The 22,265-nt window shown below is 56.2% G+C and overlaps 1 protein-coding gene across 11 annotated transcripts in view; it reads right to left on the bottom strand.

Moving 5' to 3' along the window:
- Positions 1–22,265, bottom strand: part of ANO1 (anoctamin 1) — a 90,528-nt gene that overhangs the window by 47,890 nt on the left and 20,373 nt on the right. For 7 of the 11 annotated variants that reach the window (XM_082477633.1, XM_082477636.1, XM_082477643.1 and 4 more), the window contains 9 exons: positions 19,106–19,204; positions 18,208–18,359; positions 16,618–16,672; positions 13,385–13,436; positions 10,902–10,967; positions 10,360–10,415; positions 6,779–6,820; positions 1,477–1,541; positions 526–660 (listed from right to left, as the gene is read on the bottom strand). In XM_082477633.1, coding sequence (XP_082333759.1) covers positions 526–660; positions 1,477–1,541; positions 6,779–6,820; positions 10,360–10,415; positions 10,902–10,967; positions 13,385–13,436; positions 16,618–16,672; positions 18,208–18,359; positions 19,106–19,204 — 722 coding nt within the window. The remainder of the gene's footprint in view (positions 1–525; positions 661–1,476; positions 1,542–6,778; positions 6,821–10,359; positions 10,416–10,901; positions 10,968–13,384; positions 13,437–16,617; positions 16,673–18,207; positions 18,360–19,105; positions 19,205–22,265) is intronic. The other 4 variants (XM_082477637.1, XM_082477639.1, XM_082477641.1 and 1 more) reach the window with 1 other exon arrangement.

Raw genomic sequence — 22,265 nt, 5'->3', positions numbered from 1 at the left:
CTGTTGCACCAGGTCAGCCCTCATGACGGTCCTGTTGTTGCAACATTTCCCAAAGCCGTGGGGACAGGGGATGCGGCACGGACAAGGGCCTGGCTGGCTGAGTGCACTGCCCCGAGGTCTCCAAATGGTCATCCGTCTCATTTCCTGACCGCACAGGGAAGCAGTCAATTTTCTTGTCACATAATGACCAAGAACTAAATGGGAAAAAAAGCTTCAAAGAACGAAAAGGAGTTGGATATTTATTTTATGTCTTCCTCTCGATAATAAAGCGTCTCCGAGGGCGATCGTGCCTGCAAAGGCCGCCCACGCGCTCAGACGGCTATTACACCCTTTGGACTGGGCAGCTCTTTTTCTGACAGCGCCTGGCCTGGCCTGTGATGTCCCCGGGGGGACTGAGCGGGCGCACGGCGGGGCAGGGGTTGGGGTGCGGGGCCCGAGCCCCAGGGAGTTCTGCTCCTGCAGTAATAGGAACGCGGCTCCTTAGTAAGATGAGGATGTGTTCGGAGGGAGGGGCTGCCCGCCTACCTGGGGATGTTCTCATCGACGGTGGCCCATCCGTAGAGGAAAACGATGATCCCGACCACGGAGGCGGGGATGAGCATCTGGGTGTAGACGCCCAGCCAGGCGAAGTACAGGCCAATCTTCTCCCCAAAATACTTCCTGCAGCGCAGGGCAAAGCCAAACAGAGACACATTCTCAATCCACACCAGGGGGAAAAAATTACACTGTACCCCCTCCCCACCAGCGAGGAATAGCTCATGGGGGGCCCCTGATTCTCTCAACCAAAGAAGCAGAGACTGGGGTCCCTGAGCCAGGCTGTCAGGTTTGGGGTACTCTCTGCTTTCCCTATGCCAGCACTTCTCTGCTGTGCCCCGAAGGTGGGAGCACTTCCGTTTGTGATGCCCACGCTGAAGGGCATGATGTTGCCTGGAGGCTGTCAGCTCTGTTCCAGCCCTGCTCAGCCTAAGGACAGGAATAAACTCCGGCCCCGAGGCACCAAGAGAACCAATCACTCTGCATAATAAGCGTTTCTGGCTCCTTGATGGGCTGAGTTCTGGTCTACGTGTCCCCCAACAGCACACCCATTGCCTGATCTGTTCGCCCCTTCCTGGCCCGGGATGGAGGTCCCCTCAGGAGAGGACGTATTGCCCAGTGGGGCAGTTCTTACAAATTCCCAGGCAGCTCTTTTCTTCCTTTCAACACAGAAAGAAATCACACCAGATGCCTGGCTGGGTCAGGCTGGACTGTGGATTTAGGGAGAGAGAGTGAATATGACAGATAAGAGCCCGTCCTGCAGCGAATCTGAATAAACTGCTTATCTAAGGCTCCGCCAGGCTCCCGTCCTGCCGGGAGACCTTGGCTTTCCTGCACAAGCTCTTCGAGTTCAAGCAGGCCCCCATGCACTGCACACTTAGCACAGTCGAAATGCACAGGGACATCTCTCCGACCAGGCCTGCTCCCAGCGTCCCCTCTCACCTGACCAGGTCGATGGGCTGGTACTTGTAGAAGACCCCGTAACTCGCCCACTCTTCGTACAGGAGCTGGGAGAGAGGAAGTGGTGAAGGGCTGGGGAAAATGTAACGCTCCCAGGTTGCTCCCCAAAACACAGGGCTGCTGGGCCCCCGCTGAACTGAGGTGTCCGCTCACAGCTACGTCATTCATTCATTCAACAAACACGTACAGAGGGTCAGCCCTGTGCTGGGTACCGTGGTGGACGCCGGGTTCTGAGCTGAGCACATCAGACACAGACCTGAGCCCTGGAGCTCCCGTTCTGGTCAGGGAGACGGACATGAAGAAACGGGTCAAAACCTTCAGCTCTGGTAAGGGCCTCGAAGAAGCCGCGGGTGGTGGCGGGCTTTCCGACGAGGAGTAGGCTTACGTTTTTAGGCGACGCTGGGGATGGGAAAGAAACTTCTGGTATCATTATAGAGTCCTCATTGCTCACGATTTGATCTGGAATTGATCTCAAATGGCCTGCCGCCGTCAGACAGCTCACTTTCTTTGTAAAAAGACAGACCCACCAGGCTTTGCAGCAGAGAACTACCGGTGGTACGATTTTTAAAAGTCTCACGGGACGCACAGAGAGCCCGATGTGTGTCTCCTGAGCTGGGCTGTCTGATTAACACAGCTTAGCTTCGTGAAATAAATGAAATCTACACACCCCATCGTGCCCCAGGCTTTGGGCAGGATGGCAATGAGCTTGGCGATTGGAAGCCTTGTATGAACGCATGGGTATAGGGAGGGTGTCCTCGGGAAGACGCTGGGTTAGGACTGCTGGTTTTAATAAAGAAATCCCATGCGTGTGGGTAATTAATGCTTTACCAACCTTAACTCAAAGCCTACGGTGACACTGCTGGCTGGAGGGGAGCTGGGCCCCAGCTGGGAACCCAGGGCCTCGGCTGCCCATCTCTGCTGGCAGGAAGCAGGCGTGGGCACGCCCGTGAGAACTCACCATGGGCCCCAGGTCTCTCCTGTACACTGAAGCTTGGCTCGCATCCTTTTTCCTTTTCTTAATATTTAGACTTAAAAACTTGGGGGTCTCCTATATACAGATTCTGCTGTGGCCCCCGAACACAGCCTTTTATATCATCGTCCCAAATACTCTACACTGTGGACTGAATGTGTCCCCCCCAGATTCATAGGTTGAAGCCTTAGCCCCCAACGTGACTGTATTTGGAGGCTGCGTCTTTCCGGAAGTAATTAAGGTTAAACGAGGTCATGAGAGCAGGGTTTTGACCTGACAGGACTGGTGTCCTTATAAGAAGAGGAGACACCAGAGCTTTCTCTTTTCATGTGCACACACGGAGGAAAGGCCGTGTGAGGACACAGTGAGAAGACGGCTGTCCGCAAGCCAGGAAGAGAGCCCGCACCAGAACCCAACCCTGCCGGCACCTTGATCTGGGACTTCCAGCCTCCAGAACTGTGAGACATAAATGTCTTCTGTTTAAGTCTGGTATTTTGTCACAGAAGCCTGAGCTAATATTACATTCTCCCCCACTGACTTGGAAGATCCAGAGCTGATGGGATGGATTTCTATGCACAAAGATGCCTTCAATTGAGTCTCTGAAAATTAAAAATGTGTAAGAGGCTCACGGGGACGGGGCCAGCTTCCACAGACCAGAGAGTCAGGGGTCCCTAGAAATGACCTTCTAGCAAACTTTTCCATTTCCTCTCTCCTTCTGCAGTTCTGAAAATAATACTCAGGAGAACACAAGTGCTGTGTTTCATCAAAAGTCAGCACACAGGGACAAAATAAGCAGGGAGGAAAAAACAGGGAGGAAAATAACATAGAAAAGCTAAATGCATTCTTAATAAATTATGAGCGAACCTTGCTGTCAAAATCCTGGGTTTCGCCGGCTCTGATCTTTATTAAGGGTAGCTTTCTTTAGATTTTAAGTCTCTCTGTAAGTGGCACAAGCAGGATGTGTTCAGCATGATTCCAAGTTCTGAAAGACTTAATGGCAAGTCTGGCTGCTGGTGCGGGAGCCTCTGTAGCTTCTGGGTAAGGAACTGGGATGCCCAGGACCTCCCCCCTTCTCAGAGGAGAAGGGGTCCAGGAACTGGAGCCGTGGTGCCCTGCTAGGACGGTGGCTCTGCTGGGTCTGGAGTGGGTGTCCTGGGCAGAGTCCCGAGTGGGTGATCTGAGCCAGGCCTTCCCCCTCTGATCCCCGCTGGGCAACCAGGGCAGACTCCCTCCCCTCTGAGCTCCATCACCTCCTTGATACTGAAGGAGTCGGTCCTTCCTCCCAGGTCACGGAGTGGACCCAGATGGGCTCATGCTGTGTGAAGCGAAGTGCTGGGCGCTTGTTGTGTGTCATCTGTCTGATTACGCAGAAAAGGAGGAACAGCCTACAGTTTTACTCCCTAAAGGAGGAGTCTGAGCCAGCAAACTCTGATGAGATTGCACAGCACCTCTGGAAAAACAAAGCAGCTGTCACCTGTCACCAACCCGGCAGCTTCCTCCCCTCAGCTGAAATTTACACCATAGACCAGCATCAGAGGGAGGGAGGGAGTGGGGAGGGATGAGGGGAGAGACCCTGGGATGGAAAGAGAGGGAGTGGAGATTGCCGCGGGGGAGGGGAGGCACAGAAAGACCCTCCGGAAGGCTTGCCCTCATCATGCTGGTCACCCTGTTCCCGGGCCCACTGGGACTGGCCACAGCAGGCCGGCCACCGTCCCCTGAGAGATGTGGCAGATGGGGGCACACTCCAGCTTTCTACATAAACCACTTTACCTCGGTGGACTTTTCTTCCTGCCAAGAAGAGAACATCAATCACCCTGTAGCTGTCAGCGTAAGGAAATCAAGCATCAGATTTCCTGGCTATGGTTGGCAGAACTCTGGGGGCCCCTCAGTCTGTGAGCAGGTGGGAGGTGTCGGGGGCCCCTGGGGCAGGTCAGCTGGGCACCGGTGGCTCTGGTCACCGTGACCCTGGAGCCTTCCAGCACCTGGACCTCAGAGGGATCCGGGCTCCCTCCACCGGCATCTCTCCTGCCCTGACCTCCCACCTGGGCCCATGTGGCTGGGCAGGTCCATCACAGCACTGACGCTGTCCTTAATTACTGTGTGTGTACTCAACCCTTGCTGTCTCCCCCTAGGATGGAGGCACCAGGTTTGTCTGGTCTGTGTCATCCCCAGCTTCTCAAACAGGGCAGATAACAGGTTTCCAGTAAGTAATTGTTGAATGAATGAATGAATGAACGAATGAATGATGGGCCAGGGCCCCGTGGCTCTCAGTGCAGTACAGGAATGAGGCCACCTCAATCCACGCCTGGAGTAACCCTCCCGCCCCCCAATCCTGGAGGAAGGAGCGCTTGGCCCCAAGGCCCCGAGTGTTTGTGGCCCAAAGATCAGGCCAATAGTTATGGCCTTGCTCAGCCCTGGCCCAGGCCTGCCTCTGCTGAAATATCCCTACTGTGCCCCTGCTCTGCCAGCTCAGCACAGGACCAGGGCCTTGGCTCGGCTACGTCCCCCCTTCTGTCCTCGGGCACTTGGGGCTCCTGCCACTGACGGGATGCCACAGATTTTGTCATTGTGAAAGCAAAATACTCAGAACCAGATCACTTTAGATGGAGCGACCAAGGGAGAATGAGTTCTCTGAGTTAGGGCACAAACACGTTATCTGGCGCATTTCCCCTTCCTCCCTTCCTTCTTTCCTTCCTTCCATCCACCCACCACTACTCACCATCCATCCATCCATCCACCCGTCCACCTATCTGTCAGTCCATCTGTCCACCCATCCACCCACCCATCCATCCATCCACTCATCCAATACTCCTTGATCATGGACCAGGCTTTGTATTCATTGCTGGGACATAACATTAAGTGAGGAGAGGGGGGTGGAAAGTGGGCCGCATTCCAGGCAGAGAGCTTTTGGGTCTGGATGAACCTGGAGCTGTCTTTTGGGCCGGCACACAATAGTGCCCAGTAAGTAGTTCCTGAGTAATAACTGAATGAGACAGTCTTGGCATTGACGTGACCATCAGCCGAGTCGTCTTTAGATTAGAAAGGCGGCAGTGCGGCTGGAGCATGGGGAAGAGGCCTGGGACCTGGAGGCTAAATGGCCAGAAGAGGGCTCTGTGGAGGAAGGGCATCAGGCAGTGGCAGAGGGCTGCAGAGGGACGAAGGGGGCTGGGCTCTGAGGCCAGGTTTGGTGCAGGGCAGGCCCGTGGACGGGATGGAGGAGATCTGCAAGTCACGGGCTCTCAGACGAATGCCAGATGTTACACTAAAAATAACCAAATATGTAATTTTTGTGCTAAATCAGATAGCATCTTCAGCTGGATACCCGGGCGGGCGGGCAGGCGAGTTGGATCAAGTACCGGAAGCTTAAAAACACATATGGGGGGCTGGAGGGAGGTGGGAACAGAGAGCATTCCACACGCAGAGTCTCCTGGGCCTTGCAATTTGGGACAAGGCCTCCATTGTGAGGTTCTCAGGGAAACATCCCCACCTAGCACCTTGGAAGGATCCGTTCTTGGGGAGCAAGAGATGGGACAAAGGGGGCTGAAAGGAACGCAGAGCCCAGGGAGGGCTGCTCCCTGAGGTGAGGGAGGGCAGGGCTTGTTGGGGAGCTGGGAGGGGCTCATTTGGAGGCAGGGAGGCTGGGATCCGGGTGTGGGCATGCGAGGGAAGGAGAACTGGCTGTGGTGGCGCGGATGTGGGGTGGGTGCAGGAGCAGAGCTTCCTGAGACCCTGGGTGGGTGGAATTAGGGTGAACCATTGAAGAATAAAGGATCACTAGGCATTTCCCAAAATGTGTCTCATGGGACACCAGCTCCATAACTTTCCCATTAAAAAGGGTTCCAGGTCAAGTAAGTTTGCGAAACACTAGCTTGACCACCATCTATTGTGTTCCCCGTGCGCTGGTGGGGGCTGGGGCACTCCAGGCGGCTGGCCCCGTGGCTCCCAAACTTATTTTCCCGGAAACCAGGCAGGATTAGGCCAAATGTCAGCAAAGAGCCCTGGAGGTTCTGACCGATCCAGTGAGACACGGGTTTGAAGCTGGCCAGGTCAGTGCAGGAAGGAAGGACAGAGGAAGTGCAGGTTAGTGCAGGAAGGAAGGGCAGGCCGGGGGTACGTCCCTTCCCTTCACACGCTCGGACAACCTGCCAAGGATGCTTTTGAGAATCAGAGAGGAAAATAGTCCAATGAGGTGGGTTCACCAACCTTCTCGCTCAGATGTGGGGCTGCAGTGCCGTGACCCCCGAGCCCCTGTCCCCCGCTGGCCCCCAGACCCCCAGACCCCGAGGAGTGGTCTCCTGGCTCTGTAGCACCTACCTTCCGGTCGTTGAACTCCACGTTCTCCCCTTCATAGTCTCCCTGTAAAGAGAGAAAGGTGTCTTACTGTCCTGTAACCTTTCCAGACATACACTCCGGCTGCCCCCACTACGCAGGTGAGCTAGTCCCAGGACAGAACTTCACACAGTGCGGAAGGGCGCCCAGGCCCCCTCCTCCTAGGATAACAAGTGTCCCGGGAAAGCCCGAAGTGCCTTCCCCTCAACACAGAGACAACGTCCAGGATGGGAACATGGTCAGGTCCTTGGAACTGGTGACACAGAGGAAAGGGGGCTTCAGGGGCTGGAGGGATTGTCAACAGGGTGAACATGCATCCCACTCTGCCAGGAGGGTCCTGGCGTCTCATCCCAGGCCCCACTAGGGTGGTGCCCCCTTCCCTCTCAAGTGTCCCAGAAGGGACCATGAGTTAGATGATCCCAGTGCCTACAGATCGGTGAGCCCAATGTTCCCATTCTACAGATGGGAACACCGAGGCTCAGAGGAGCAAACTGACTTTCCTGGCAGAGACAGCAAAATCCGGTCAGACCTGGGACTTGGATCCAGGTCTCCAAATCCAATGGAAGAGAAGGAGTGTCTAAAGGTCGAAAGCTAGCCCAGTATTCCAACGGGTGACACTGATGACTAGAAGCCTGGCCAGCCGGTCCTGAGGAATGCCGGGCAGATAAAGCTCTGAGGGCTCTGGGAGGTCTGCCTGGTGCCCGCTCCTCTCACCACCTCCTTCCGTGACCCCCCTTCCGGCCCCGTCAGCCCCCTCCAGGCGGGGAGAACTTGACCACCAGGTGGGCAACCAATGCCTGTGGTCTTTGAATGAAGATGTTCTGGGAGCAGTTTAACCAAATTCCCCCCCCCCCGAGTCTTCAGGGGCCCTCCCCACCCAACCCAACCTATCCCCTTCCCAGAGTTTTCCCTCTTGTCTAAGACGGCCCCACGATTCCAGCAGCACCTCATTTCTGTAGAGGTCAGTTAGCCGGTGACCTTGAAGGGGGCAGATGCCAACCAGGAAGGAAGCCAAAAAGCCACCCAGCAGCGGCTGAAACGCCAAGTCCTTCTCCGGATTCGAATGCTAGTTATGGAGTAGAAGGCTCTTCCTCTATGTGCAGTCCTAACAGGCTGCTGTCTGGTTGGCAATGACCCCGGCCCCTGGCCTGGCAGATGCTCTTGTTGAATGAATGAATGAGTGAGTGAACGCAGCAAGCAAGGCCCTGGAGAGGGTGGGATGCTCTGGGCCACGCACTGAGATGTAACCTAGGACAGCTCAGGGGTGAGAGGCAGATGGTGAGAAGTGTACACGCGCGGGAGGGGCCTGCTGCCTGCCAGAGGCCGAGGTGCAGCCTAGCAGCAGCCGGCATCCTCTGTTTAAGGCATGGGGTCCACAGGGCCAGCTTCAGAAGGATTTATCTCCCCAAATATTTGAACATCAGCTTTGGTACTTAACGGGGTGTGTGTCCATCAGCTGTACGGAAAATTCATGGATGTAAAAATCTCATATTCCCTCGAGATGACCGAGATCCATCAGCCCGCTGGAAAGAACCCTGGAAGCAGAGCCAGAGGATCTGGGCTCCACTCCTTGGCTGTGTGCCCGTGGGCAAGTTGCTTGAGCAGCTGCAGCCTCAGTTTCCCCATCTGTAAAGTGGGAACAGACCCCACGTGGCGGGCTTCCCTACTGCTGTGTAAGGGACAAAGATGATGGTGTGCAAGGAGTCTCTAACATGAGGATCTTGGAGATGCTTTCTGGGGGCTCAGTGGAAGTCTTGTACTCGTCGGTTTAAACTGCTGCAAGAATCGATTCCTAAGACAAATGTGGCAGCGAAGCCTGAGAAGAGGGGTGCCTCGGCCTCCAGGGGAGGACGCAGTGGTGGTGCAGCCAGGGGTGGAGTAGCCTGCTGTCAACCAGGGCTGGCCTCTGGCCCCAGCTCCTCCACGGGGGCTGTGTAAACTTGGGCGAGTCACTAAAGCTCTCTGAGCCTCCGTGTTTGCACCAGATTAAATGAGATAAAGCTCCTACTAGACACAGTTCTTTGCACACAGTAGGTGCTCAGAAATGTTGATCTTTCCCCTTTCCCTTTCAAGACTTAAAGGGCTGAATCAAACAGGCAGGGAGGCCCTGAAACGTTTCGGCTTCTGTCCCTGACGTCTTGGCAGGAGTGACAGCTCAAAGGCCAAGTGGGGCTGAGCAAACCTGAGTGGCACAGACGGGATGGATGAGCGAGGCGCCTCTAGGGAGAAGCCAGGAGCGCCAGCGGGGACCTGCGGGGTCTGAGTCCTCCCTCGAAACATTCATCCCGCAACAGGTCAATCACCAAGACAACTCGACTTAACCCCACACTGCATTTATTGAGCACCTATTAGGTGCAGAGGCTTTCATGAGATGCATGCATAATGAACGGTGGCCAAACAGTGTTGTCTTTGTGGGACAGGGAGCGTGGAGGTCCAGAGAGGAAGGAAGACTCAACCGTGCCGGGGGGGCGGGGAAAGGAAGGTTCCATGGGGATGTTTTGTTTGCCCTGGGGAGGGGTTGTCCAGGCAGAGGAGGAGGGAAGAGCGCCACAGGCAGAGGGAACAGCATGAACGGAGGCGCAGAGGTGGGAAAACGGGATCAGTTGAGCCCAAATCCTCACAGTGAGTGACGGGGGACAGCGGCAGGTCGGCTGAGCATCTTTCCCTCTGAGTCAACAGTCTGGGTGGACAGCCCTTTGCTGTCCAGCCCCACCCCCCGTTCGTCCAATGTCTTACTGAAAGCCCTTCTGTTTCTGAATTCCTGCTAACACCCTCTGCAGCCCTGGCAACTGGACAGGGCAGGTATTATTTCTGACTTGCAGATGGGGGCACTGGGGCTCAGGGAGGACAGGGGCTGCCTTTGCTCAAGGTCACAGAGGAGTGAGTGGCCAGGGCTAGAATCTGGGTCCCCGGGCCCCCATGCCTGTCCTCTCTCTCTCCTAGCCTTTGCAGTAACACACATTTGGAAAGTTCCAGAGATCCTCTGTCCAGAGTTCCCACACTGCTCAGGCCCCATGGCCCATCCCCAGTGCCCTGTTGAACTCTAGTCCTTGTTTCCATAGAGACAATAAGAAGAGAATCTTCTCTCTCTCTATCCCAAGCCAAGACAACGCGGCCATGGCCACAGGCTATATTTGTCAGGGGGATACCAGTGGGATTTGGAGATTCGGCTCAGGAAACTGGCCACTTGCTCTGCAGAAATAGATACATAACAGAGCTCTCTGGTCATTCTGCCAGAGCCCGGGCGGGGCGGGGTAGGGGAGACTGAGCCAGGGAAAGTTCTTGCGGACCAGCTGGCTGTGAGGTTCAGATATGGCCGTGCAGAGTTTCTGCCACAAGTGCCCCTGTCTTGGTGGAATGATTCAGTAAGAAAAGATGGCTCTGTGTGTAATTCTGGTCCCCACCTGGGGAACCAGGAAGGGCCGTGAGCGGCTGACATTTACAGGAGCGCCAAAGCAGGAAGCCCCGACCACAGGATAAGGAGAGCTCCCTGGGGGGTGTAGCCCTTGGGGTTTGGAGAATCAAATGACGCGCAGAGACGAACTATGTTTGTCAAGGTTACTTACATCGTGCAGTGGGTAGGCTGCCGAGTAAACGCCATTGGCCAGCAGGCTTGTGATGCCTTGAAAACAAAGGCAGAGAGAGGATTACGGACCGGGCCCGTCTCCAACGGCTCCGTGTTCAATCAGAGTGGTCCCAGGGCTGTCTCAATCACCAAGAATTTTCTCAAAGCGAGCCACACCTGGTTGCACAGAGCCCGACCACCTTTCTGGGGTTTCCTCCCCGGGTTCGACTAGGAGATGATAAAAACATGCTCTATTGGCAGAATTAGGAAGACACAGAGGAAACCCCAAGAGGAAGTTACATCTGGGAGGAAGGAGGTACCCCCAAACCTGCGATTCACCAGCTACCCCCGCCTGCTGGAGGGCAAACCTGCAGGTGAGGAAGGGGGATTGTAAGTGGTTAGAAAAGCTGAATCATGAGAAAAATATGGATGGAAAAATTGATGGTGTCAGAAAACACACATACAATTTGGAATTAGATTTTAGGTTGATTGGAAAAGCCAAAGAGGAGGCCTGCGTGCCCCACGCAGGGGCAGAGCACTTACCGTATTTACCACATTTTCGCCTTTTACTTAAAAGGGCAGAGTCCTTCTTTCTTCCCTCTCCTTGCCCTGTTTACACATCCGGCTATTAGTTACATGCAAAAGGGCCCGAAAGGGTCAAAGCTGCATTTGGGGGGCAAAACACTCACGCTCACAGTCTAGCACTCCTGGGGGCAGGGGAACGATGGCTGGGCCCCTTGTTTGCTGCCTGAAGCCCCGCGCTGGGAGCAGGATAAAAATAACCACACCTGCACCTCCTAGAATCCAGAGGTGTGGGCTTGGGCACCCAGCCCCAGAAGACAGCGTCGTGAGGGGGTAAGGCAGAGCCCGGCCACGCATGGGTCTGGGGCTTCCCAGAGATCTGATCTTGCTTTGCACACATCCTTGGGGGCCAGTACTGCCCAGGAGTTTCCACGAAGCCCTTTGCTGGTCACAGAACCCTCTGCTTGGATGAAGAGGCTTTCTAGGTGGGAAAGGGGTCAGATTTTTCATTGGCCTGGCCGGCCCACTCTTGACTACTCTGCTGTGACACTGGTGGGAAAGGCACTCCCTGAAATCCACTTAAAAATAGACCATCTCCTCAGCTAGTGATCTGGAATGGTCAGGGCACCTAGGGACACTTAGAAATCCAAACCGGAGCCAGGTGGGAGCACGTGGCCAAAGCCCCATGAATGGAAAGTTCAGCTGCAGTAAAAAATGAACAAGGGGCCGGATTCAGGTTCACTGGCTTCTCACCGTCCCGAGAATGCTCTCAACACCATGCTGCCACAGGGGCTCCCTCTATCCGGAAGCTTCACCCCTCCAATGTCACCTCATCAGAAAGACCTCTGATCACCGGTTCTACATCCCCCATCACTGGTTCTACATCCCCCATCAGAAAGACCTCTGATCACTGGTTCTACATCCCCCATCAGAAAGACCTCTGATCACTGGTTCTACATCCCCCATCACTACATCCCCCTCAACCTGCAAGATTATGTTCTGGTTTACCTGGTCATCTCGCCTCTGTTTTCGTCCCCCAGAATGGAAACTCCCTGAGGGTAGGGACCTTCCTGGCACAGAGGCTGGTGGGTGACCGAACCCATCAATGAATCTGGAGGTCAGGAGGGCTCTCAGACAAGGCCAGTGTGAAATGGGGTGCAGAGAAGGCCCCTCCATCTCTCTGCTTCGTCACCGGCACTGGGAACCAGTGCTGCCAGGGAACTGGCCAGAACACACAGCATGGCCCGGGGTGGGGATCAGCTCTAGCTGAGAAGTGCCAGACCCTGGACTCTCTGCAAACCTTCACAGCAACCACACGAGTCTCCACCAGAAGGGCCCCTACAGGGACGCTAAAGGGAGACTTGAGTTCTGAGATGCGTCGCTGGGACTAGACCCACGCTTCTCCCCACCTCTGGTGGCCGGGGCCATGTTGCTCCCTCAGGGACGGTTTTCCTGGCCTCCTCTCGACTCCTGAGTGTCCGTCCCCCGCCATGACTTAGCACACGGGCTTAGAGAGTTCAGGCCCAGAGGGCGGGCCCGTGCCTGACCACTGGCCCACCCTGGGCAGTCTGTCTGACCCTGGAGGTGTTGTCCTCCCCCCCACATCCTGGGCCCGCCCCAGACTTCGGCTGCGAGCACCTGAGTCCTCTCCTGATCTTGCCTTCCTTCCCTCGCAGGAAGCCAACAGGCAGGGCATCTCTCCCGATACAGAGGCTCTTACCAGCCCTGCCCTGCGCCCTCGAACCACAGGCTCAGAGCTTCAGATGCTTCCAGAGCATGAAGGATTGTGCTGTGAGCTCCGCTCTCAGCGGGGCACAAAGCAGCTCAACAGGAAGGGGGGAAAGACTGGGGAAAGGCATCACTTTGCCCTGAAACGTTTTGCTTTAGCAAACTCAGCCTGCGGCGGTGGGCAAGGGACCTGCATGGCGGGGGGTGGGGGTGGTTCCCTCTGCACGCTTTAATCGAGAAGGTTTTGCACCTGTGGTTGAGGTGTTCTGTAAACCGGTACCCGAGGAGCCCAGCGGGGACGGTTTTGCGGCAGGTTCCGCCTAAGGGCACACGTCGAGGGGCACCCCTTCCGGCAAGGCCACGGCCCGGGTGGGGCACCTTCTGGACTGTGTGCGTGTCTGGCTGCTGCATCAGACTGCTGCCCCGGCTGGAACCCTAACTACCTCCCCCTGGACTGTAAAGGTCAAGAGAGGCTCAGGACCCCTTGGTCACCCTCCAGTTTCCAGCAGCCAGGATTTACCGCCTCTGCACTGAGAGGCTCCACAGGCCACCACAGATGCCTCAAGCCAGAGAGGAGGATCCTTTGGTGCTTAAAAGGGCTGTAAAACCGCCCCTCGGTCCCGGAACGGCCCTCCTGCCTGAGACTGTTACACCAGGCTTAAATCAAAACCCTCTAAAAAACCCCAGCCCGGCCACCCGCCTCCCACGGAGAAGATGGGGAGGCAAGATTACACAGCGAGATGAGTGCTGAGCTCGAGCCCCAAGCACGCCCTTACCCATGCTGTACTTGGCTTTGGTACACGTTGTTCTCTTCAGGATTTCGTAGACCTGTTGTGGAGACAAGGGGGGACCAGAGCTACTCCATCACGGGTCACCGGGAAGGGAGGTGGTGACTGTTACCAGCGCCAGCCTCCTGCGTCCCCCAAGGATGGGGTCAGGACTTGCGTTCTTGGGGACAAGGTCACCTCGAAAGGCCCACACCGTGCTTGGGCTCAGGAGTACGGGGGTCCTGCGCACTCTGGTGGTGGATTTCCACCCCTTTTGGCTGAGAGGTGAGTTGGAATTCAGAGGCGTGAGGACTCCGCTGATAGGATCACTCTCGGGTGTGGCCCTGAATGTTCTAGAAACCTGTGCCCCTTTTACGAACAAAACATTTCACTTCGCTGCCTCAGGAGTCCCGGCTTGGGGGTCTGCCTGCCTGGGTCTGTGTCCTTGTAGCTGTGTGGTCTTGGGCTATCTACCTTGTGCCCCGTGCCTCAGTTTCCCCATCTGCAAAATGGGGTGAAAAGAATCAGCCCTGTGCCATAGACGCGTGGGTCAGAGCACTCTAACCCCCCGAGACCCCCTCGAGGTCCCACCCTCCAGTGCCCCCCAGGCCCTGGGCCATCTGACCTTCTCTCCTCCTCTCCGTCCGCCCAGCCCTGTCCCAGCAACCCGGCCTCCTGGCTGCCCCCCCTCACTTGCCAACCCTCTCCTGAGGCCACAGGGCCTTCACCCTGGCTGTTTCTTTTGCCAGAAGCGCTTCTCCCCCTGAGAGCTAAATGGCTACAGAGCCACCTTAACAAACAGGTCATCGAGCAGACACCGTCCCTGTTGCTCTGCCTTCTAACTTTGCTCTTTCTCTCTCTTTTTTTTTTTTTTTTTGGCCGCCCCACTCGGCTTGAGGGATCTCAGTTCCCCGACCAGGGATGAACATGGGCCCTGGAGGTGAAAGAGAGGAGGGCCCAGTCCTAACCACTGGACAACCAGGGAATTCCCCAATGCTGCTCTCTTGTCCCGGATTACTCACACCTGCCATGTGCCTGTTGCCCCCCTCACCTCCCGCCCATCTTGGGCAGACACCAGGTGCTCAGTAACGGACTGATGAATGAATGAATGACCCAGTTAGCTGGCTCTCTCCCTGGCACATCTTGAATCTAATCGGTGGCCTCATCCTGACCTTGCTGATTCTCCCATAACCACCTCCTCCCTTCCACGTGCAGCCACAGCCCCCCTTCACAACCACCCCTGTGATCCCACATCCACCCTCCATCTGCCCTTCCATGACTGGCCACTGGCAGTGATCTTTCTAGGACCTTGCTCCACAACCATCTATGGCTCCCTAGTGCCTACAGGCTGAAAATCCAAGTCCTAAGACCAGCACCTCAGGTCCTTTCCCATTGTTCCTTGCTGATCCCGACTCCTACCCGCCTGCACACTGGGCTGCCCCGATATGCTAGGAGCACAGGGAAGGAGACAGGAGGGACTGTTATATCTTTGTCTAGAAGGACGTTGGGTCTCAAGACCACAGGGTCCAACTAACCAAGGGCAAAGTTTTGAGTCACCAAAGAGTTTCTCTGGCGCATTGGTGTTTTACAAACAGGCCTTCAGGGTCTCTGGGAGAGAGTGCCCCCCACCCCAGAGGTAATCGGAGTCCTGGATCATTCAGCTAACACTTACTGGCTCGGACAGAATTGCCTTCTGTGACTTGGGGATCACGGTCTGAGCTCAATTTTAAAGTGGATTCTCCACGAGAGGGGGCCTAAGAGCTTCCATTCACATATGCCCCCCAACCCCAGGCCACCACCCCGACAGCAAGAGTGAATTTACAGGGACTTCCCTGGCAGTCCAGTGGTTAGGACTCCGCACTTCCACTTCCAGGGGCCCGCGTTCGATCCCTGGTCGGGGAACTAAGATCCCTCAAGCCACATGGTGTGGCCAAAAAAATAAAATAAAACAATAAAGTAAAAAAAGAAAAAAGAATGAATTTACGAATCTGTACCCTGCCCTGTGCTTCCAGGAGCATCCTGGTGGCTCCAGATAATGTAAAAACTGGGGTGCACATACGTATGGAAACACAGCATGTGCCTCAGTTCCCCCAGCTGGCCATTCCAATTCTCTCCCATCCCAACATGACAGAGAAAAAGTGAAACCGTTCAGGTTCAACCGCGTCTGGTTCTCCCGAGCGGTTGGTGTCCAAGAGGGAGAACTTACCTCTCCTGGACCACATGTCAGCCCGGAGCTACACTGGCTGCTGACATTTTTGCATAAACGAGTTCCTCATTGTTTATTATAATGAGATTTAATTGCTAATTTCATCAGTAACCTGGTCAATAATAAAAACCACAGCAGCGGCTGTGTTCCCGGCGCTGCAGCCAGGTTACCCTTGGTGTGGGCGCACGGCTGCCCTTTGAGCAGGACGCCACCTCGTCCCGTTTGCCAGTCGCTAGGCTGGGAGGGGGACGCAGGGTTGATGGGACCGGGCTCTGTCTGTCCAGGCAGTGGCCTGAGCCCCCCACGCCAAGGCGGCCTACACCACTCACTGTCCTGTGCTCGGGTGCCTGCCAGTCTCAAGACGTGGCTGTGAGGGGCAGTTATCTGCTCAAGGTCAAGCGGCCGCCTCCTCCCAGCCCTGCCCTTCTCCTCGCCAGGCTGGGCTTTCTGGGCCAGGAAGAGCTTGGCTGCGAGGTTAACACTTGTTTAGATAGAAGTTGGGTCCTGAGCCGCGCACAGCCCAGCTTGGCTGGCGGACAACTTGGCGGCCGATGGATAAACATTAAGCCAATACCTGGCGTAGGGCAGGGTGGCCTGGTCAGATTTCAAACCACAGTTTGCTTGTCTGGCAAAGCTCTGGAAATCTACCCAAACCCTCGCCCCCTTGCCTACACCACCCCATCACTCCTGCCAGGCCTGCCTGCTCACAAACCTCCAGAGAGACAGGGACGTACTGATTCCACTAAGGGCAAGTGGCAAGGAGGCTGGAGAGGCGTGCTGGGAACTGCAAAGATGCGGGAACATTTTGAAATAACCCAGCTGGTCTGGAATCCCTCTGCTTCTTCCCTGCTGCCCCACCCCGGCCATCCCCCGGGTCCCTCGAAGCCCGCTGGTTTTATTATTCTAATTATTTCTGTCACAGACAATTAGAGCCCCTTCCACCCAGAGGAGCTTGGCTGAAATGAAATTATCATCCCGTTTCCCCAGGGCCACCTTGCTGGGGAGCTATGGATTCCCACGAGTGAGCGATACTTACTATCGTGCTCCGGGTTTTGCTGTCGAAAAAGGAATCCTTGTCAGACAGGTCAAATCTGTTGAAATTTTGGGAACAAAAAGAGACACAGCTCACTGGAATCAGCGCTCCCGGTTTCCGAGGCCTTGGGGGGCCACGCTACCCCCATGAGCGGTGACCGTGAAATTGACAAAGCTCTGTCCGCACGCCGGGTGTGACCCGACCCTGGGCATCTGGAAGAGTCTATTCATCCCCTCACACCTCGGGGAGGCGGGGAGGCTGGGAGACCCCCGTGGGTGGGAAGTGACCCCAGGGGCAGCTGAGGTCAGACCTCCCTCGCCAAGGATCCCTCTTCCTTCCAATGACACCCTCGGGGGCGGATTTTAGTCTCTGCTGCAGCACTCCTGGGGTGACCCCACCATCGGACACTTTACTATTTAAGGCAGTCTCCCTACAATTTCCAAATGGTTTCCGTCCGGAGGTCTTGGGCCACACAGAGATTTCCTAAGGCTTCCTGAGGGCAGAGGGATGCCTCTGGAACACATTACCCGATTCCCAACACACTCAGGGTAGAGCCGGGGAGGGCGACTCGGGGTTGGGGGTGGCCCAGAGCCTGGAGGTGAGCCAAGCCTGGCAAGGCAGGGGTTGCCAAGGGAGGTGGCCAGGGCCCTGGGGGTCATGGAAAGAGGGCATCTCCCTCTAATGCGCGGGGGGCCCGGGTCCTGGCGCTGGTGGGAGGAGTTGGGCCGGAGCCACTTCCTTCTCGCTTATGTCTTACCCCCAGGAGGATCGGGAAACAGCGAGGGAAACATGTGGCCCCGGCCCTGTGACTAATGCCCGGGCCAGGGCGGAAGCCCCAGTTCTGAGCGGAGGCTCTTCATGTCCCGTGGGACCAGGGGTGTCCAGGAGCCTCCCATTCCCTAGAGCTCGTCATCCTAGCCCCACAGGATTCCCAGACTCCAAGCTTTCTATTCCCACCCATGCCCTCGCTCCAGCTCTGCCCAGTGAGGCCCCAAGGAGGCCTTGCAGCTGCCGCTGACCCAGGTGGCTACGCCTCATTGCCCCTCAGGAGCAGGGGAGGAGGGAAGGTTCCAGAATAGGTGCAGCCCTGCCAGGCAACCGCACTGGCTGTGAGTCTCTGGGGCCTCAGGACTCCAGCTGGGGCTGCTTTTCGGTTCTTGGCTCCCAGAGCTCGGCAGCCTTCAGGAGGTGCAGCTAACCAGACCCAACTCCTCGGGACACATCCCAAGATGGACAGAGAAGGGCAAGGGGAGGGTACCCAGGCCACTGCTTTGGGGCTTTAATCCCAGGCCCAAGCCTTCCCTCACATGGGCTCAAGCTAGTTTTCCCAAGTGTCACCCAGCAGGACAAGACTTGTCCCCTTAATTCCTCAGTGAATAATGACCTTGGATGTTATTTCCAGGGCCTCTTCTGTGCTCAAGAACCACAAGCTCTTATGCGAATATGCTCCAGGGGCTGAAATCCCCACTTCATTGGGGGGATGGAGAACTCCCTCTGGCCTCAGAGGACCACGTCCAACACGGGGTGGAATCACCACACAGCGGGGGGGGCCCTCGGGAAGGGGCAAGTGGGTGGGGGGGGGTCCCCACTTACAGGTGCTGCTTCTCCCGGGAGAAGGGATAGGAGAGCCTCTTTGTGGTCTGGGGTCTGTGCTCCGCCACCTTGGGCTGGATGGGGTCCGTGATCTTCTGGAGCACAGAGTTGATCTTTTTCAGGAGGCCACGGGTCTCATTAATGTGATACAGCTGCGGTCGAGGCAGGGAAGGGGGACGCATGTCACCTGCTGAGCCATGACTCTGGGAATCTATGCTGAGACGGGCAGGGAACTAGCCCCCCGCCACAGAGACGGCCCGGCCTGGGAACAGGGGGCGGGGATGGGCCACGATGCCCCCTCCACGCCCGCGTTTCTAGATGAGCCTGAAAGCTCAGAGTTTCGGGAGATCCCAGCCAAAAGGGCAATTCTAGTACATTCCAGAGAACTTCCCCCAGCTTCACTTTTGTTTAAAAAGAGGTAATCCAGAGGATTCTGGCGGATTTGAGAAGCTGGGAGCTGACTTGCTGCCGAGAACAGCTTCATCCCCCCCTGCTTTCCTCCCCAAGGACCAAAGTAAACCCCGATGCCTTGCTAAGCTCCTCGGACGCACTGGCAGACTGCTTCCCAGCCCGAAGCTGTCAGAGATTAAGAAGAAAAACCCCAGCAAGCGAGGAAATGGAATTAAAGTGAGTCTGATAAATTAGCTGAAATACTGCAAGTACGAACGGTCAGAGCGGGAAGTTTCACTGTGTTTGTATCTGTGAGAAGTTCCCGGGCTCCTCTGGCATCTCTGGGGGAGCGGGTTATACTCTCTGCCCGCAGGACATGGGAGCCCTCCTGCCCTCCCGGGGGCGGCTGAAGCTCCCTTGGGCTTTCGTAACAGCTCAGACCCTCCCGATGACGCTTTCCTGCCGGGCATCCCTGAGACGACCCCTGTGGAGTAGGGACACCGCTCACCTTCTTCGTCGGCATCTTCAGTTTCAAAAACTCAGCCTCTCTGCACAGCACGTTCCAGGGTGCGTGGATTTTTACAAACCCAACCCCGTGAATTTTCGTCTAGAAAGAGGGGAGAGGTCCTTGGTCAGCGTGGGCAGATGTTTGGGGCTGAAAACCATTTTCACCCTCGGGGGCAACTACCGTTTACTGGGCAGCTGCTTCTGCCTGTCACCTCATGGCTCCTCTGACGATGCTTTGAGGCACTGCTACAATCCCCTCCTTCCAGATGATGGAAGAAAGCTGCGGGGCTGAGAGGGCTCCCCCAGCCCCCGGGTCCCACGGGAATGATCAACAGCCGGGAGGGTGCCTGGAGGGAGGTCCCGGATCCCACAACACCTGGGAAGTTCTCAGAGGGGTAGCCGAGGGGCCCCAGAGCAGCCTGAACCGCAGAAGGCCTTCCACAACTGACAGCCCAGGCCCTTCGACCGAGTGGATGTACTCGGTGTCCCCGGGGTGCCCAAGCAGAGGTGAGGAGGTGATGGTGAAGATGGTCCCCTCTGGGCATCTCTGTGGGGTCAGGACACACCTCTGTCTGGACCCGGCCACCCCCCGGGTTCCCTAGGTCAGCACTGCCTTTATCCTAATGCGAGAGGACTCGAGGCAACCCTGCATTCGAGTCCAGCCCTCCTCCCCCACTAGGCTGCTGTGAACCTGGACGAGTCACTTCTGGTCCAGCGTGTCTGAATGACAGGACTGGGCAGCCGAGGGTCCCTGAGTGCTGCCCCACCAGGAACTGCACAAGCTAAGAGCTTCGAGAACTGACTCCAAAGCTCGATGGGAAAGGCAGGACCACTGCCCCGCTTCACGGAGGGGAACACTGAGGCTTGAGAGAGTAAGTCACCGCCTAGATTCCTCAGAAAATTAAAACTAGAGCCACGATATGATCTCCATCCCACCTCTGGGTAGCTATCCCAAGGAAATGACGTCAGGATCTGCACCCCCATGTTCACTGCAGCATTACTCACGACAGCCAAGATACAGAAACAACCTAAGTGTCCTTGGACGGATGAATAGATCAAGAAAGTGTGGTAGACATATACAGCGCAGTATTATTCACCCATAAAAAAGAAGGAAATCCTGCCATTTGTGACAACGTGGATGAACCTGGAGGACATTCTGCTACGTGAAATGGGTCAGAGAGACAAGCATTGCATGGTATCACTTATATGTAGAATTTTAAAAAATGCTGATTTCATAGAAACGGTGTAGAGTAGAACGGTGTTTGCCAGGGGCTGGGTGTGGGGATGGGGATGGGGAGATAGGTCAGAGGGTACCAGCTTTCAGTTATAAGATTAAGTTTTGAGGACCTAATGAACAGCAGGGTGACTCTAGTTACTAATATGGTATCGTATACTTGAAAGGTGTTGAGAGATCGAAGTGTTCTCAGCGCGTGTGCACACGCACACACACATGCACACACACACACACACACACAGAGTTAACTGTGTGAGGTGACGGGCGAGTTAATTACCTTGATCTGGGTAACCATTCCACGGTGTCTATGTGCATCAAGTCATCACAGTGTAGACTTTAAATATACACAATTATATTTGTCAATTACTCCTCAGTAAGGTTGGGGGTGGAAAGTCGGGGCCTGGCATCTTGCAGCTGGCGGGTGTGGGAACCCGGGTTCACATGCAGTCCACACACACTCTTAATCGTGGGTGAGACCACACACATCCCAACAACTCTATTTTTCTGGTTTTCTCTGTTCCCCGTACATTTCGTGTTTAAGAGATTCCCTTTATTGAGCGAATAGCATCAATGCGGCGATAACACGTTTCCCCATCTAAGACGCAGGTAACACCAGCAGACTTCCCAATCACCCCGAGATAACTGGGGTGCCCCATTGCAACAAAAAGCAAAGAAACACAATATTCCCCTCAGACAGAGCCGCCCTATGGCAGGGGGTTCTTCAGTTCACCAGACGTCTCAAGGGGACCCCCAGGGGCTTGGAGCCCACGCCAGGCTCCCAGGTTGAGGTCCCACTTCACCTTTCCACAATTCCGGGGGTCCTGGCAGAAGGGAGCCAGGCCACGGCAGGGGGTGTGTGTGGCCGGCACTCGGGACTCAGTGTGGCGCTGACTCGGGTCTGCGCTGGGCTCTGAGCCCCAGGTCCCGTCACCAGCCTCAGTGTGTACCCAGCTCATGGGATCACTGCAGGTTTTTGGCAAAAAGCAACGGAGTCAAAGTCACTTGGGACTGATTTTTAAGAAAAAATCCTCAGTGGTCCAAACACATTCGTCCAGCGCCAGCCTCGGCCCCCAGTGAGACGTGGGGCTCCTGGTCGTCCACGTGGAGAGCCACAGACGGCTCTGCCCACACCCTGCCTGGGCAAGGGGACCCTCCCGGATGCCGAGCTCCACGCGGGGCTCCTTCCTCACCTCGAGAGAAGGGCCACACCTGCTGGGAGAACTCCGGCTCACCTCTCCATCTCTGATGCAGAGGCCCCCATGCCCCCCACGACAAAAGAGCCAGCCTCTCCCTGGGGCCTCAGTGTCACCGCACAGGCCTTGTCTATGTGGCCCCAGTAGGCAGGCGGGTCCTGCCCGGAGCCTCCCAGCTCCCTGGCCCTGCTGCCCACGTCGGGGCAGTGCACATGCTCCACGTGTCCGCTGAACGAGCGGATGAAGTCCCCTAACAATGATGATGACGAGGGGGGGGGGAGGAGGAGGAGGCTGAGACCCACCGGGCGCTCACTACGTGCCAGTCCCTGCTTCAGGCATTTGTGCGCATTCACTCATTTAGCGTCACGACAGGCCCGTGAGGGTGACCCTGCCGCTGTCCTCACCTTGGAGCCGAGAGGTTCACACTCTGCAAGTTCACTGTGAGTGTCCAGGGCAGGCTGCAGCCAATGGCCACAGATTGGGCAGCTCTAACAACACAATTTCATTGCCTTCCATTTCTGGAGCCAGAAGTCTGTGACCAAGGTGTGGGCAGGGCCGCGCTCTCTCCAGAGGCTCCAGGGGAGGGGCCCTCTCGCCTTGCCCAGCCGCCGGGGACCCCACGCCTTCCTGGGCTTGTGGCCATATCACCCCAACCTCTGTGCCCATCTGCATGAGCCTTCTCCCCTGTGTGGCTCTGAGTTTCAAGTCTCCCTCTCTTTTCTCTTCCAAAGACA

The sequence above is a fragment of the Balaenoptera physalus genome (assembly GCF_965194825.1).
Source record: "Balaenoptera physalus genome assembly, chromosome: 10".
Taxonomy (NCBI): domain Eukaryota; kingdom Metazoa; phylum Chordata; class Mammalia; order Artiodactyla; family Balaenopteridae; genus Balaenoptera; species Balaenoptera physalus.
The sequence above is the reverse complement of the archived record's forward strand: the minus strand, read 5'-3'. Positions and strand labels throughout refer to the sequence as shown.